At 35.9% G+C, this 18669-nt stretch overlaps 1 protein-coding gene across 1 annotated transcript; it reads right to left on the reverse strand.

The window, feature by feature from the left end:
- Positions 1-169: 169 nt before the first annotated feature.
- LOC127880827 (uncharacterized) lies at positions 170-13524 on the reverse strand. Its single transcript, XM_052428275.1, has 13 exons — positions 13444-13524; positions 11267-11386; positions 9312-9444; positions 7872-8103; positions 7088-7297; positions 6765-6851; positions 6232-6291; positions 5917-6005; positions 4364-4451; positions 3861-3938; positions 3307-3429; positions 2671-2883; positions 170-1991 (listed from the first exon to the last, which is right to left on the reverse strand). Exons 3-13 carry the CDS (start codon positions 9386-9388, stop codon positions 1911-1913), a joined length of 1338 nt encoding a protein of 445 aa, XP_052284235.1. The 5' UTR covers positions 9389-9444; positions 11267-11386; positions 13444-13524; the 3' UTR covers positions 170-1910.
- Between the last annotated feature and the right edge of the window lie 5145 nt (positions 13525-18669).

The following is an 18669-nucleotide window of genomic DNA, read 5'->3' on the forward strand; positions in this document are numbered from 1 at the left end:
TGTAATCGTGTCACCAGTTATAACAATTTTTAACCGTATAGTAAGTCTCATTGTCATTTTTAAAACCTAGATATGCCCGATACACCAGTCACTCGTGTCAACCTGTTCACTTAAAGGAAAGTTGTAATTTGTATTGATATGGCTCCTTTGAGGTAAGAATAATAACACATTGTATGCATAATAGTTATATTGATCAAAAAGTGAAACAACATGATACCACCATACATCACATTACAAAAACTGTATACAAATACGAATATTTATTTGCAGTCAGGCCACAGGGCCATAATACATAGTTTAATTTCATAATTATATAAAATAACCTGAATAGTTAAAGAAAACAAAGTCATATGATGCAACACGCATGCACTTTCGTAGAACAAATGCTGCTATACATTATAATACCACCCAAACAAGGATTACTTTATAATTAACTACCTATAACATGTAAGCATGCAAAATAGTAACATACTTATAAAGTAACCTAAGAATCAGTATTTTTTATCAGATATAAATAAACAATGCAATACAAGCATGCAGAATTAAAATGACAGCTAATTTGCATGATAATTACGTAGTTGTTATATATTAGCATGCACATACACACATTTTGCAATCAAAAATATGTGCTTGTCATTTTCATCGGCCATTAACATATTGAACAAACCAAAGTTTCCATTTCATTCAAACACAGCGGAATAAACAAATCATATCTGTGTTATATAATGGGCACTGCATAAACACAGGGTACTCATCTTCTACATTATAAACATGTCGCATAAGACAAAATTTACAGTATCTATGATCACGTATATAACATACAACAAGAATATCAGTGAAACTGATGGATGCTCCCCGATGATGCGCTATGTCAATCTATGTGTTAATAACCACCTTAAAAAATTCTATTATTAGCCTCGGTGACATTGACCCCAGTGACCTCAAACCTCATCAAAAGGAAGAGGTCATGCAAGGTACCTACGTGCCAAATATGAAAGAGATCGTTAAAGTATTGAATGTGCTATGAGAAACTGTGACAAAGTGTGACGGAAAAATCTATTATTAGCCTTGGTGACCTTGACCCCAGTGACCTCATCAAAAGGTTAAGGTCCATGCAAGGTACCTACATGCCTAATATGAAAGAGATCGGTAAAGAATTGAAGGTGCTATGGGAAACTAGTGAGGAAGGACAAACTGGAAACTATATGCTCCGGCGAAATTGTATTTCGGGAGCATAACAATTAGGAAAAATATGAAAAATAACGAATTTCAAGAATAAATGCTACAACAGAATCAGGAACACTGATAATAAAATGGCTTTTGTAAGGTGCATGAAGACAGCGAAATGAATACTGCAAATCATACAAGTCACAGAACATATCATTGACAATTTTTCATAAATGATTCAGCTATAAAGGTGCCATGATGACACTATATCGCTTATCTGACTGTTGTTCTTGTCTATAAACTTGAACTCTCTTCCTGGCCATTTAAAAGAAGTGTTCACTATGAGCAAATAAGGACAAATTTGCCTGTGAGTTGGGTATAGCATATTTTGAAATTCACAAAGGAGGTCAACCAGACGATGTTTTATGCCAAATATATAAGCTTTCCTTTTGGTTGCCATTGCAACCAGATTTATGCATGGAATGCATTTCATTTAACAACTTTGAAAGAGGTTCATGAAAGAAAACTCGTGCCATGTTTCATTAAGATTGGCACAGAGGTTAGATGTTGTTTAAGTAAAAAATGTTGACCCATGACGGACCAAGACCATTCACAATAGCTCACCCTGAGCACTTTATGCTCAGTTGAGATATAAACACAAAACAATTATTGCATAATAATACATAGTTTTACAGGTGCAAAATTTGTGTAAATATTTAATGTCCTTTGTCTTTCGTGTATGGTCAGTCCATTTTCACTGTAATTATCGTCATCTTCTCGCTTGAGCCAACCGCTTCCACAGGGACCGGTATTGTCTGGAATATCTGGAAATAATACAGGTCCTTTTAGGCAGCCATCTGAACATCGAACAAGGTTAGAATCATTCCACTGATCACGTTTTATGATATTTTTCCTTAACTCATTATTGTCTTTAAGTCTGGGAGAATGTTTACTTCTACACTTAAAATTCCAAAGTCCAGATTCCTCATTGAAGTTATTGTATGCAGCAGTACTTAATGTAACCGAAACAGGCATTTCATCATCAATATTGTCATCAAATAACTGCTGTTCTTCATCATCATTGTTATCAATATTTGTATGAATTAAATCTTCCCACATGTGAGTATATGATTTAAATAAGTTTAAGTGCCTACAAACCTTCGAATTTAATAAAGTACTTATATTTCTCTTATAACCAACCAGACAGGCCAAAAACAATATATTCCGATCATTTGATCTTGGGGCATACAAATAGAAAATGGTCAATATATAAGATAATAATTTCAAACTAGCACCTTCCTCAAATTACCCTAACCACACATATATATATATATATATATATATATATATATATATATATATATATATATATATATATATATATATATATATATATATATATATATATATTTATTTATTTATAGAACATTAACAAGGTTAAAATTCCTCTGATTAAGGAACTTGCCCACTAATATTGTTTATTATAAGGCAGGAATATCTCACCGGTCCAGGGTTAAGTTCAACGTCATTTGAAAGAATAAGAAGAAGCTGTGAAGTGTCTACATCTTGTTGGGGCGTCTCGTCAGTGTCTCGTTGGAAAAAGAAGTGGGATGGCACATTGACTTTATCTTCATTTGCGGCGTTGTCATCTTGTTGGGGCATCTCTTCAGTGTCTCGGTGGCAATGGATGTTGGATGGCACGTTGATTTCATCTTCCTATAATAGAATAACCCTTCCTTTAATACAATACTTACTAGACAAACAAGACTATTGCCAAGCAATGTATGTCCCCTACAGGTTCCACCATTATCAGATTTTTTTGGATTTTTTTTTCATTATATATATTTGTTGCCATATCAACCAGAAATTTTGATGAGGAACAAAATGAAATGACGTACATAATGTCCATATTGCCATATATCCATGTTTCAAGAAAAAATATGAAGAACTTTTAAAGTTATCGCATGATCCAGAAAGAGTGACAGACTCACAGAATGACGGACACACAGAGCGCAAACCATAAGTCCCCTCAGGTTAAACTGTTAGGGGAGAAAAAGTATTATATTTTTTCATTCAAAATCTTAAGAGTATATTTACATAACATAAAGCTATACAACAATATGTGTTCCATTTAAAAACCTGATTGAAAAGTGTGTCAGGCCTATCAACTTTCCATGATGAATGCTTCGTTATAAAATGGTCGAGCAGGGCATCTTCAGATGAACAGCACACCCTGCAGTTTGGGCAATTGTAGCAAGGGACCTAAAAAATACCACTCAGCCTGAGGATTCTAAAATCGCATCTAAGTAATATTTGTGAACAACTCATGGAAATTGAAACAAAACAAAAACATGTACCACAATTGGTTCATACTTTAGAACATCTTTACATTATAATGAATTCAATACAGGCCCAGGACTGGTCCTGAAAAGCTTGCACATGGAAGACTTACATACACCAAAACCCCGCTTAACAGGTTATTGGTGATAATCAATTATACCTGAATTGTAAGAATACCAGCTATTTAGACTAATTTTATAAGGTTCTTTGTGTCGTCTTTAAAGCTTGGTTTTACTGTATTTGTAGAACATCTAAATGACCATACATGAAAGGATGAATGTGTGTTTTAAAGGATCTTCTTGAACAAGTTTTGTTTATCTGACAAGAAAGAATACTTTCTGTCATTGATTTACCTGTTTGTTCTTCTTTTTCGTCATGGTAGGTTTCTCCCTTTTAACCTTACCAGTCTTGACTTCCATCTTCTTGCGTTTCTGAAAAGTTATTATGCTATCAGTCCATATTACCAGTACAAATGCTACAAATTACTACCGGTTATATAATTTGAAAAGCGTATACCTTTGAAGATGATTTGAAATAATGTGAATACATCCCTTTCATTAAATTCATTCTTTTTAATGAAAACATAAAATTTGTTTATAGCATTGTGCCATGCTATCAGATCAATTGGCATGCTACAAATATAGTGTCATATAAACAGGGCAATCATTGTCTTTCATGCTTGAACCAATTACTATATTATGATACATACAAATAGGACACAGATGAATCAAACACACATTCTGCTGATTTATATTAAAATCAAAGTAATGAAAATACCTATGAAAGAAATATTTATGTAAATTGTCAAGATGGAAAGTGTTAAAAAGTATGGAGCATATCGTCATAAAATTAGTACCAAGCATAAGCCATTCAACTTGTATGCAGGCAGGAAAACAGCCACATCTTCAGTAATGTCAAGGTAAACAAATTCACTGCAGCACGACCTTTAATGCATGACGAAAAAACAGGATCGTTAATGCAGTGTCTGTGAATGCATAATCATGTAAAATTAATATTCATTCAGGCTAAAAATTGCCATCCAGTAAAAAAGGGAAACTATGTCTGAACTATATTTTTGTTGTCCCGGACAATATTGGACAACCACTAATTCCAATGACCGTCAATATAAAACTAACAAAACGATTAAACCTATTTGACATAAAACTAACAAGAGAGTTACTGCAGTAATAGCATTCATGCAGCAAGTTTTAATATAAAACAAGAGCACCGCATAACGGGTGCCATGCTCGGCTGCAAAAGCTTGTCAGAGTGATCTTGATCTTTGACCTAGTGACCCAAAATGGGTGTGGTGTGTAGAACTCATCAAGGTGCATATACATATGAAGTTTCAAAGTTGAAGGTGGAAGCACTTTGATTTTAGAGCCAATGATAAGGTTTTAGCACGACGCCGGTGGACGACGAGCAGGCTATGACAATACCTCGGGTTTTCTCCGAAAACAGCCTCGCTAATAAATATTGTTGGGGTGTCTAAAAATAAAGCAACAATGAGTGCCTTATGTTGGCATATGTTTATGTTGTATGTAATTCCATTAAGAAAGGTGATTTTTATGAAACTACTTAAGAATGCATTACATTTATGTATATATAGGTAAACAACAGCTGTCACCATAGGATGACTTATGCCCCCTATAAACGCTTGATAGAAGTTATGAGCTTTTTTCGAAACTTAAACACAGATTTCGAAACCTAAACGCAGACCCTAAGTTCAAGGTCAAGGTCACAGGGGTCAAAATTTGTGTGCGCATGGAAATGCTTTGTCAATATACACATGCATGCCAAATATGAAGTTGCTATCTGAAGCGACATAGAAGTTATGAGCATTTTTCGAAACCTAAACGTAAAGTGTGACAGACAGACTATATGCCCTCCTTCGGCGGCATAAAAAGATGTGCCAGAAATTAATGACTTCAAGGATATAATACATGTAAATGTTAACAAATAGATTTTTTTCAACGAAAGCAAAAACAACAAAACAAAATGCACCAAACAAGCTTCCTATTCCTTGATAACATGTATAAATCTGCATTTATTTACTGTGCTTTCCCTATCGGTATTTTATGGCTATTTATTTCACACATATTTCACTACCAGTAACATGATGATGAATAAAAACAAGAGCACCGCATAGCAGGAGCCAACGCTCGGCTGCAGGTGCAGTTTCTTTTTTTTAAGAGTTCACAGTGATCTTGACCTTTGACCTAGTGACACAAAAAAGGGTGTGGCATGTATAACTCATCAAGGTGCAGCTACATATAAAGTTTCAAAGTTATAGGATGAAGCACATTAAACATTGTGGCATTTCTTTGTTAACTGAAACAATTAACACATGCATGTACATGCAAACAAAAATTTCAACAATAACAAATGCACCAATCAAGCTTTATATACCTTGTGTGGCATTTCTTTGCCAACTGAAACAATTTACACATGCATGTACAGGCATGGCATAAGTGCAAAACCTCATCCACCAAAGTTGACTATTTTGAAAAATAACAACAATTATATAATAATATGCAGAAGACAACAGAAAGAAAAGATGTCCTCAAAATAATAACACTAATATGGTCTTTTACTTATATTTTACTTTCAAAATAGGTTTGGTTGTGGGTTTTTTTTCAACAAAAAAAAACTTGTTTTAAGAATTAGTAGGACATTTCCACAATGAAACAGTGAGGGTTATCTGAAATTAACAGTATTTTTTACCTTCTTTCCATATCTTTTGACATTTCTGGTTGCAGACCTCTTAGCTCTGGCTGTGACAACCTGAGAATGAATTGTGTGTGTGAAAATATGGAAAACAAAATTATATAAACTAACTAGTTTATATTTTATACAATTACAGAATGTTATGTTCTGATATAACTGAATGGTTATGACATCAACTCTATGGTCTGGCTTTCACACAAAGACATCTGTTGAACTTTTCATGTTTACCACTTAATGACAAACAATGCTCTTTGATGATTAAAGGCATTGCTTTAAAAGTATAGGACCTGCAGTCTAACTATTGCCTTACAGCTACCAATAATGAAGGGCATTATGGTGCTGATCAGGGGCAAAAAGGCGAGGCTAAAAAAGAGACATGACAGGGTGCCCAGCTTTACGGCTCTAGACATAACATTAATTTATAGGCTGTAACAAGCCATATGAGCAATCAATACTGGATTGCAATCACTTTATAAATGTTCATTAAGAATGATGAAATATCTGTACGATTAAATGCATAGAAAAGTTACCGTTATTTTATGTGTCTGAGGCTTAATGTCCCTGGGAACTGGTACTTCACTTGCATCCACCTTGTCTTGAATCTCTGGTTGAGCTCCCTACAATTTATTTAACCATAATACAGGTATTATACTTTTTTTAAACGGCTTATTTTAATCAAAAATATAAACATTACAGCAAAATCAAATTGTTATGAATATTTGTAGGTGGAAGCGCTTTGATTTTAGAGTCAATGTTAAGGTTTTAGCCTGACGCAGAATTGCAGTTTTGTGCATAAATCACATTTGCTTATGGCTCATAAATGCAGTCCACTTTGTTGTAGCACTAAACTCACAGTCTGCACAATTTCCGAAAAGAGTGCTATGGTGCTGTCATGCTCCTGAACCGGTACTTCCGTGGCTGAGAGAGCTGGCCATTCTGTAGGATCTTGAACAGCAGCCTCCACACACAGCTGGTTTGGCAGGTCGTCATGTATGGATGCTAAACACCTCCTAGCCCCTTCAGCACTCAGATGTAGTCCATCATGGGACAAGTACAGGGACTTCTTAAAATTAAATTTTGATTATTGATAGTTACCGTACTAATTTGTTTTAAACATAACTAAGATATTAAAGCAGCAAATTAAATGAACTGGTTTCCCTCAACGAATGAAAAAATATTTTAGTTTCAATCAATTAGAGTGTACAACTCTGAACTGACCAAAATGATCATCCTGACAAAACTTATACAAGAACTTCTAAAAAAATGATAATACATTTCATTAACTTCCATATTACAGCACAGACAGATATCTTTAATTATGGGGCTTTACTTCTAGAGCTGAAACCAACAAAACGTGCAAGTGTACCACCACAAAGTAATACATCTATTTTAAAATTCATGATATTTCATGTAAAAGTTATTAAGAAACCAGTAATTGCAACAAAACTGCTCAATGAGTCAATTTTCACCAATTAAGGAGGCATATCTCTTGAGCAAAGAAGGATGTCTGAACAGAATTTGGGATTGGTCCACCGCAGTATAATGATGCATATATTTATTTTAAGTTTCATGATGATGAAATTCCATGCAACAGTTGCTGAGAAACTTCCTATTTCACTCTAGATCTTTCCCTATACCTGTTTAGTTGCTGCATAGTCCATGTATCTCACAGAAGGCACATGGTGACTCAGTTCCCACAGCATGCTGTTTGCGCTCCTTATCCACTGGCAGTAGTTCCTCAACTGTGCCCCTGAGAGTGGCCATCGGGGAAACATTCTCACATCAAAATCACGTGGAAGAATCACGCAAAGCACCACGTGTATTTCAGTGCACACACTGAATACAACATCAAGGATCTCAGTCACACAACTAAAAATAACAAGCAAATTCATTGAATTGATATACCCTGCCAATATGCTTCTGGACAAAAAAGTGTTATATTTGACACTAAAGAAGCATTTTTTAAGAAACAAAGGGCCATAACTCTGCTATTAACAGATGGTGTACGATGCCATTTGGCCTGCAGCATCCTCTTATCCATATATATACTCATACCAAGTTTCAATGAAATCCGCCAAAGCACTTCCAAGATATGGCTCTGGACACAAAAGTGCTGGACGGACAGATGGAAAGACAGACGGACAGACAACCCCAAAACAATATCCATCCTCCTATGGCAAGGGATAATAAGGTAATGGTATTAGTTGCTCATTGTATTATCTTCCCATCACAAACAATTATTAAATAGAGATGTGTTCGTCAGAAACACAATGCCCCATATTGCGCCGCTTTGTATTTATTTTTTTACCTTTGACCTTGAAGGATGACCTTGAACCTCCACCACTCAAAATGTGCAGCTTCATGAGATACACGTGCACACCAAATATCAAGTTGCTATCTTCAATATTGAAAAAGTAATGGCCAATGTTAAAGTTTTCAGACGGACAGACGCCATATATTTGACATTTGACCTTGAAGGATGACCTTTCACCAATTAAAAATGTTCAGCTCCATGAGGTACACACGCATGCCAAATATCAAGTTTCTATCTTTAATAATGCAAAAGTTATGGCCAACGTTGAAGTTTTTTTTTCCCGACGGACGGACAGACTGACACACATACTGACTGACGGACAGTTCAACTTCTATGTGCAACCCTACCGGGGGCATAAAAAGTTACAAACAACTACAAAAATATTTGAGAAACTAACTTATTTTATTTCATTAAAATGCCAATCCAAAAAAATCTAATAAGAAAGTGATACTAAGTTGATCAAGCTCATTTTTATTCATGCTGCTAAGCTGTTCAGTGGCGGATCCAGGGTTTCTAGTTAGGGGGTTGGTGTGGACATTCAATAATACAGGCCAATGTAAAAGCATAATGGTGTAGTGGATGTGGTGTCCGCCTAGTGATAGGGAGTTAGGAGGTTCTCATTATCTTCTCCATAAACACCAAGTTCTGGTTCTTCCCAGGAACAGACTCGAGTGTCTCAATAAGCATAGTGCGTTCCCTGCAATAAAGCTAAGGTAAAAAGGTTAAATAAAAACTAAAACTGAAAAATTACTGTTCAACATACCGGTAGAAATTGCTATCCTTGCAGCAAACATCGTTAGAGCCAAGATGCAGGTACAATATGTCGTAACAACCTGACATCAGCTCTTGATGCAGCAGCTTTCTAAAGCCCTTCCGGTCAGACACATACTTTGCACCTGCATTGTAAAATAAGATCTTCCATTTGGAATTGGTTTTCATTTGCAATAATTTTTCTTGAGTTGTCATTTGTTATTGAATATTATGAAAAATAGTCATCATTGCTATGTTCGAGACAAGCAAGCTTATCTTTGTTAATATTTATCTCACTTGTTCTATGTTGCGTCAAATTTCTGGATTTGCAATCTTTTTCCCCATTTTGGTTACAGCAGAAAGGGTATTTTGCTTGATTCCATAATACATGTTTTATCAGTGTAATAATATACATGACGTGTACATGTAAATACCATGAAACTGTTAGGGTAAAATATCTTTTTGGGTATTGAAGCAATATTCAGTGGAGTTTTAAGCATTTCTTTAAAAACAAGAGATGCGTTTGTTGGAAACACAATGCCCCCTATTGCACCGCTTTGAAGCCATGTACATGTCTTCAAACTTTGACCTTAAAGGATGACCTTGACCTTTCACCACTCAAAAATGTGCAGCTCCATGAGATACACATGCATGCCAAATATCTAGTTGCTATCTTCAATATTGCAAATTTTGACCTTTGACCTTGAAGGATGACCTTGACCTTTCATCACTCAAAATGTGCAGCTCCATGAGATATACATGCATGCCAAATATCAAGTTGCTATCTTCAATATTTAAAAAGTTATGGCCAATGTTAAAATTTTCAGACGGACGGAATATTTGACATTTGACCTTGAAGAATGACCTTGATTTTCACCTTTTACCACTCAAAATATTCAGCTCCAAGAGATACACATGCATAAAAAAAAATCAAGTTGCTATCTTCAATATTTAAAAAGTTATGGCCAATGTTAAAGTTTTCGGACGGACGGAATATTTGACATTTGACCTTGAAGAATGACCTTGACCTTCACCTTTCATCACTCAAAATGTTCAGCTCCAGGAGATACCCATGCATGCCAAATATCAAGTTGCTATCATCAATAGTGAACAAGTTATGGCCAATGTTAAAGTTTTCGGATGGACGGACAGACGCCATATATTAGACATTTGACCTTCACCTTTCACCACTCAAAATGTTCAGCCTCAGGAGATACACATACATGCCAAATATCAAATTGCTATCGTCAATAGTGAAAAAGTTATGACCAATGTTAGTTTTCGGACGGATGGACATATGCCATATATTAGACCTTTTACCTTGAAGGATGACCTTGACCTTCACCTTTCACCACTCAAAATGTGCAGCTCAATGAGATGCACATGCATGCCAAATATAACGGTGCTATGTTAAATATTGAAAAAGTTATGACCATTAAAGTGTTCGGACGGACGGACAGACTGACAGTTCAACTGCTATATGCCACCCTACCGGGGGCATAAAAACAATTATTTGGTACACAAAGCTTCAAATAAATATTAAAATTAGCAACCTTTTTTCCAAAGGCAGCAACAAACACTGCAGGGCTAGATTGAACTTTACCGGTACGAAGTTGTTTACAACCATCGACAAAGCGGGGGTTTGGGGGCGGTAGCCCCCGATACTAAAGAAATATATAGGATAAAAGGATAATAAGGTGTTGCGTAAGTTGTTATGTGTTAGGTGTTAAGGGTTAGAGTACGCTGTTTGATGTTAAGTGTTGCGTACCGGTAAAGTTCAATCGTCCCCACTGCAGTATAAGACAGTAGCTAAAATAATTATGCCAACGCAAAAATCATCAAAAGATTATGGCGGCAATTTATATAGACTATTTAAGACAGTAAAAGGGGTAATACCGGTATAAAGCAGCATGCCACAGAAACATGTTGGGTCTCACACTCAACTATAAACAGTTAAAAATTATTCACCAGATACGGGCAGAAAGTCAATCCTTGCATTTGGAGGACATGCAGACTTCAAACGATGGACATTGGAATCCCCGGCAATAAGAACACGAACATCGCTGCTGCACCAGACATGTTCTTCACCTGAAACAGAATAAACGGCTCTAGGAGAAGTGCCCCCCGGAGAACTGCCCCCCCCACAAAGATTTTTCTCTGGGCGGAGAACTGCCCCCTCACTCTTTTTTTATAGGGCGGAGAACTGCCCCCCTGCTGATTAATAAGGGGCGGAGAACTGCCCCCCTGTCAGAATTGATGACCCGGAGAAGTGCCCCCTAATTAAAGAAATTTCGCGGCTATATATAAAACGAGTATTATAATGACAATAACGCCAGTAACTTTCTTGCTATTATGTCTGGAAATTGAGTGAAATTTCAAAAGTAATATAAAGTTGTACAAGTATTAAAGTTATAAAACGGCAAAAAAATACCTGCCTCGGCATGGACGTCGCCATCTTGATAATCACGTGATTTTCGTCTATGTTAACAAAGAAAAACAAATCACTTTTTGCTAATAAAAAGTTTTCGCGGCTGAATTATTTGATATTTTCCCCGTAATCAAAACAAACAATTAGCATGCAATTTAATCCATCCGTATGCAAGCTGAAAACAATAATTTATTTGTTTGTTTTCGCCAATTACGGATTTGGACGGTTCAATATAATAAACCCGTATGCCGCTTTATTCAAAGCTAACAAGTTCTTAACAATTAAGGTCGGTCCGGTCTACCAATTAAAAGATCGCGGTGCTTATCGTTAACGGTAACAAGTTCTCTGCCTGCCTAATTAGCTGCTAATTAAAGCAACTGTTACCGATTTTGTTTGTTTGGCATGTCAACATGATCTGCTCAAAATGCTAACTGTTGCAGATTGTATGTATGTATGAATGTATGTTTTGAACGTTTATGTAAGCATGTATATATTTTTTAATGTATGTCTGAATGTATGTATGTATGATTGTAACTGTGAATGTATGTATGCATGTAATGTGTGTATTTATGTATGTTATTTTGTATTTCACATGAATTAACTAAACAACATAAATAAATTGATTATTAATTCGACTTCACTTTACTTTTTTCTTCAAGTCAGCTAAATTATTGCCTTTGCTTTGCCTATTAATTTACTTTTTTATACGTTTAGTTTTTTTTTCCATGGGTCAATACTATCTTTATAATGTAAATTAATTCCGATGTAACTTTTCCTCCATAAGTACTGAGTTGCACGTCTATATATAGTTGCGACACATGGCCAGTATTAACATGCACGCGTTTCCTGTGTGGATCTCGACTATGTTTCGCGCTCTTATTAAAACACGACTTTTACATGGCATTCATGTATAGTGAGTGGTGAAGATGCGTACCAAGGGCCTTAAACAGTATTATCACATGCCTCTAGACAATTTGTGTTATTCAGTTCGATAAATGGCAATATACTTGTACTTAAATTAATTTTTTACCGGATAAAATGTGTACGGCAATAACGTAAAATTACCCGTAAGTATTGTTTTCACTACGTAACTAATAACTAATATGACACCGGGGGGGGGGGGGGCAGTTCTCCGCCCCTACAGATTTGATGGGGGGGGGGGGGGCAGATATCCGCCTACTAAATTCTGACAGGGGGGGGGCAGTTCTCCGCCCCTACCGATTTGCTGGGGGGGGGGGCATCTCTCCGCCACCTTTAAAATAAGGGGGCAGTTCTCCCGATTCCAGAATAAACAAAAGGCTTCCCGAATCAAATCAAATCAAAATTTATTTATTGTCGGTATGAGAATAACAAAGGACATCGTTCCACGAACCCTGGGGAAGTTTAAAAACTCAAAATACAACACGACAACAAACAAACGCCCGAATTCAAATACAATCCGAACCTGGATTTTCCAAACAAGTTTAACAACGTTCAGTTTTTAAATAGGTAACGTCGCGAAATCAAATTACAAATTCTAAACGAGCACTTTCAAACGATTAAATGTCACGCAACGCGGTTCTCTTAAACTGCAACGTAGTCTCTGGTCAACAACAGCTGTTTTATAGTATGTAAGCTTTGGTCAGTATAAAATACTGACGAGAATAAAATTCTCTGGACTCTCTAAAAACCCTTGTTAAACAAGTTCAAAACAGAAAGGGAGATCACCACCACTTACTATAGCCTATCCTCTCCCCTGATTCAAGATCAGTGTTCTGATTGGCCAAAATGATTTGGGCGACCGTGGACCAACAGGCCTCTGGTAATACTCCTGTCTTTAGGTTATATTACACTAATTCCGATTCCCATAGGGTCCCATTATAAAACTGACAACTTTCACAGCATTTTTCTTGCCTTTCCGACGTATCAATTTTTCCGAACCTGGTATCATTTTAAAGATGGATCTGTCATCTTCCAATAATTGCAATCAAAAACATACCGTCTCGCAACTTCTAAGAAAGTAAATCGCTGTCGAATGAACCCACCGTAGAAAAACGTGTTTCGGAATCCTAATTTCGACAAAAGCCCCACACAATACAAAACACACCCTCAAAAGTTCATCTTTTAAGTTAGCTTCCAATCCAAGGCATCAAAGTACTCCAGACACATACAGGATATTACAAATAACCACAAAAGACATGTCTCACATTGTTAAATGGCTTATATTCAAGAAGAGAAAAGGAACTCTTTAGAAATAGGCACTACTTTCGAATGGACCACGGAGGGATACACAATGATTTAGTGTAATGTAACCTTTAACAGTGTCAAATGCTTATGTTTGCAACGCAGTTTTACCGAGTTTTTAATGATGACGTCACATATTGGTGTTTTCGGCTTTGTGCTTTGGAATCGTTGTGGCGTTTATTGTATACTCTATGAAATGTGGCATGCAATTCTTTTCATTCACAGTGAAAACAAAAGACAGTGACAATGTCTTAAAGTATACGTCGTTGATACTTTTACACATATGGCTATAACTTTCTCTCTGCTTTCGGACATTGTTTTAGTTTAATTTAAACCAATTGATTTTAGCTGTATTGCATAGAAAGCCTACGGCTTAGTTGAAACGCTCTCGGGTAAGTTTCTTGGGAGTAGAACCGATGCAGTCCTGCAGAGGCCTTTCACAGCAGCAATACTTGAGTAAAATAACGCAAGCCACGTGACTTTTGTGGGTTTTATAATCTCGTTGCGTGCTTCTGCTGCTGTCAAGTTTATATTTGCTACTTCGGGTGTCTGTGCTTCTATTAAATGTGTGCGCTGGAATGATTAATCTTTTTTGATAATGTAAAACTTGACCGACCACGGTAAGATCAAACATAAGAAGACGCTCTATTACGGACATCAACCATTGAGTTGATAAAAAGTAATTTTTATAGAATGGCTCCATGAACATATAACCCTGTTTGCGTACCGCATCACAGGCACATGGATTATGTTAATAACCATGTTAAGAAAACCCTGCTATGACCTTTTGAATGGTTTTATGTTTTGGCCACTGACCTGGTTATATAAAGTCTTCAAAGAAGACAGATTTGAAATAGCAAAATTCAATACACAACAGTCGTATCAGAATAGTACTTAAATTGATCAAAAGAAATACTAAACAAGGGCTGTTTGTAAAACATGCATGCCCCCTCTCTCCGTTGTAGTGACAGCAATTGTGAGAATATGTTTGTTGTCGCTGTGACCTTATCTTGAGTTATCATCCGGAAACCATTTTACTATTTCGGGTCTCCGTGACCTTGATCTTTGACCTAGTGACCTGAAAATCAATAGGGGTCATCTACGAGTCATGATCAATCTACCTATCAAGTTTCATGATCATAGGCATAAGCGTTCTTGAGTTATCATCCGGAAACCATTTTACTATTTCGGGTCACCTTGACCTTGACCTTTGACCTAGTGACCTGAAAATCAATAGGGGTCATCTGCCAGTCATGATCAATGTACCTATGAAGTTTCATGATCCTAGGCATAAGCGTTCTTGAGTTATCATCCAGAAACCATTTTACTATTTCGGGTCACCGTCACCTTGACCTTTGACCTAGTGACCTGAAAATCAATAGGGGTCATCTGCGAGTCATGATCAATGTACCTATGAAGTTTCATGATCCTAGGCCTAAGCGTTCTTGAGTTATCATCCGGAAACCATCTGTTGTACGGACATACATACGGAGGGACGGACGAACCGACATGAGCAAAACAATATACCACCTCTTCTTCGAAGGGGGGCAAAAAAAATAGCAATATATAAACTATTGATTATATTTAGGGGTTAAATTCAGTGTAGATCTACAACATAATAATAACCGGATAATGAAACGCTTTCCTGGAGTTTTACGCGAAGTTACCATTAAAGAAACATTTAAAAACACACATTACTATTGTTTCAAGACAAAACCTTAACATTGCATTTGGTATCAATTTGAATGACTGCGTGTTCAGCTTAGATATATATCGCGCCAACAAAGTCACGTGATCCTGCATCCTGTATATGATTTTCCAAATTTTTGGTAGGTGAATCATAAAGTAAAATAAGTACAAACATTTGAGAAAAATCATAGGAAAAATCCTATTGATATATATTGTCAAATATTAAACTCATTTTATTAATATCATGCACATAACGACATGCACAAAATTGGCCTTAACTTAAATATAAATTACCAATAGCACAATTTAATTCGCGTGATTGCAAATTATCAATGTGCTCGTGTACAAACATGTTATATTGAGTCAATATCATACAGTTACGTGTAAGTTTTGAAAAATCACTTTTTGCATCCATGTTAAATAAATAATTTATTATGAACTTTCTTTTGAAATAATGTCGGAGCAAACATTTTTTAGTAAAACAGCCCATGCTCTTGAAATATTGTATTGTTAAGTAAGTGCGTACAATGAAAATAACTGTAAAAAGTGAAACTTTTGTCAAACCAGCAGGTGAAAAATCTTAGCAAACGTTCCTTCATTTATGGAAAATGGCCCATCGCTTCACAGTCTGACTTTGATCAAAACAAGAGGAAACTTTACCACTGACAGCATCTAAAGACCAAACTATGACAACATTGTATATATGTACGTGAATACCAACTACTACATAAAACAAGTCGGTGTCAGTTATTATCCACTTGACATTTTCCTAAGACTGAACATATGTCAGCTGGCTTCGTTGTTCTGAGGATTTATCTCCTGTGCAGAGATGTAATATTTCAAAACTTCGAGAAAATGTATTATTTTGTTCTCAGCATTGCCATATCATATTCATGATAGTAGATCCGAGTCTGCTGTTATTGATCAACTTGATGTATTTCCCATCGAAACGTTACGATTGTTAAGCTTGTTGCAAATCTGTTTGGCCAATGAGCATTCATGCGAAAAAATTCAGGTAGTCAAACAACGGCAAGGCATTTTTGAGTTCGTCCATTGTAATTGTACTTACATTTTCTCTTGTGGCATCATAATTTGTTGAAATATTTGTAGAATAAATTTCATAAGCTAAAACTGTGGTATACAATTCAGCACATACATAAACAAACTGACAAATAAATCCGCCAAAAATATACTTAATTGCATGAACGGGGTTATAGACGTTGTATACATAGGATTGCATAAACAGTTTATAGTGACGTGTCCAATATTACTTACGCGGCTGCTTACAATTGCTTGTAAAAACGCGACAGCGTAAAACATCCATTGAAAACTAGAATAAGAGCTATTACTAATGCGTAATTAATACCCACATTAAGAGGTTGAAATTCAACCATAGTATAACTTTTGACATCAAATATATCGTGTGACCTATATGCTTTTAAATACCGGGTTTTGGTCATGAAATAGTATCCATCCCACTTATAGTAGCTGAATGGAATCGTTTCCGATTTTTTTTACAATAAATTCCCCATTAAAATCGATTCACTCAATGAGTCTGCTTAAATCTGCATGTTTTGTCATCTATTTTTCTAGTATTTATTCAATGTGATAGTATGTAAAACATATAAATTGAATGCAATTGTTGTAAATATAATTACATTTTTGTATGAAACATGGAAGACACTAATGCCACCCATTTTCCCCTTTCTAAATAAATCCGTTACTTCCGCCAAATTCTCACAAAAGGCTGACTAACAGAGTCCTTCGTGACGAGACATCTCACATAACATAACTTATACATATGAAGTTATGAACGATATTTAATAAAATTTTGATGTATTTGAGCCCTTCGTTGACGAAAGCTTAATTTTGACAGCGGGCTTCAAAATTGTGTATAGATTTTTAAGATTACCATTGGGTTGATGGTGTTATACTGCGTTATTGAAACATGGTAAGAATTTGCATCCACGTGTGCTTAGTTTTTATCATAGTTGCCCAACAGATTTGCAGGGCGTTTTTTTATCCAACGGCATACTTTAAATAATCTTGTAAGAGCAAATAACCACTAAACGATGTCTCGTAACGGTCATTAATTGATACAAACGCTAACATTGAGCTGTGTACTTCAATAGTGGTATTGCCTTTATGCGGGCTCGACATTACTATGGCATGAATAATCTATTATTCGGATCGTATATCAAAGTTCCATTTATATGTCACACGTACTTATAGCAACAACAATTTTCGTTAAAATATTTGTTCCGTTCTGTTAACAAACAGGAGGGTTGGACGGAAGGGGAATATAAAGCGCATTACGCCTTGACGTGAAAAAAAGTTTCCTTATTATATTCTGTTCGAGCAAAATCAGTAATGAATGTTTTTACGAATGACGGACGCATTAAGAGGCTAAAACGGACGAAACTGCAGCCAAACATTTAATTACTTTTGAAGTAAATATAGCATTATTTTATTTAATGATTTGTGTAATAGCATCAGGGGTCCTGTATACTCCTTACGCACTTTATGAGCGTTCCAGGTTAAAGCCATGTTCATCATTGTGGGATCATTACAGGATCCAGTTTATGGAGGGACGGACAGTCGGACGGCAATCGAGGTGTCCGTTCCGGATACATAGGGTTTATTGGTATGAACATCCTATTTAGTGTAGAATATGCAAGTTGACGCATATTCAAAATTCAGAGTTCAACATGGTATTACCTTCCTAGAATGTCTTGACATGTATTTTGAAATTTAGATGAACTGATTTATTACCAGACATCCATCTGGTTCATCGATTTCATGAATATAACAACCCACCATCCTTGACGAAATCAACAAGTGAAGTGCTAAAACAAAATCGTGAGCAGCGCACACGGGGATGGTTCAAACGGAATTTTCAACTCTTTCAACAGAAATTGATAATAAACAAAAAACGTAAGACGGCATTGCATGTTTACTGATGATACAAAATATTATATATTAACAATTTTTACTCAGACTCCATCTATCATGCTTTGCTTTTAGCTCAGAT

The sequence above is a fragment of the Dreissena polymorpha genome, chromosome 5 (genome assembly GCF_020536995.1).
Source record: "Dreissena polymorpha isolate Duluth1 chromosome 5, UMN_Dpol_1.0, whole genome shotgun sequence".
NCBI classification, from domain to species: domain Eukaryota; kingdom Metazoa; phylum Mollusca; class Bivalvia; order Myida; family Dreissenidae; genus Dreissena; species Dreissena polymorpha.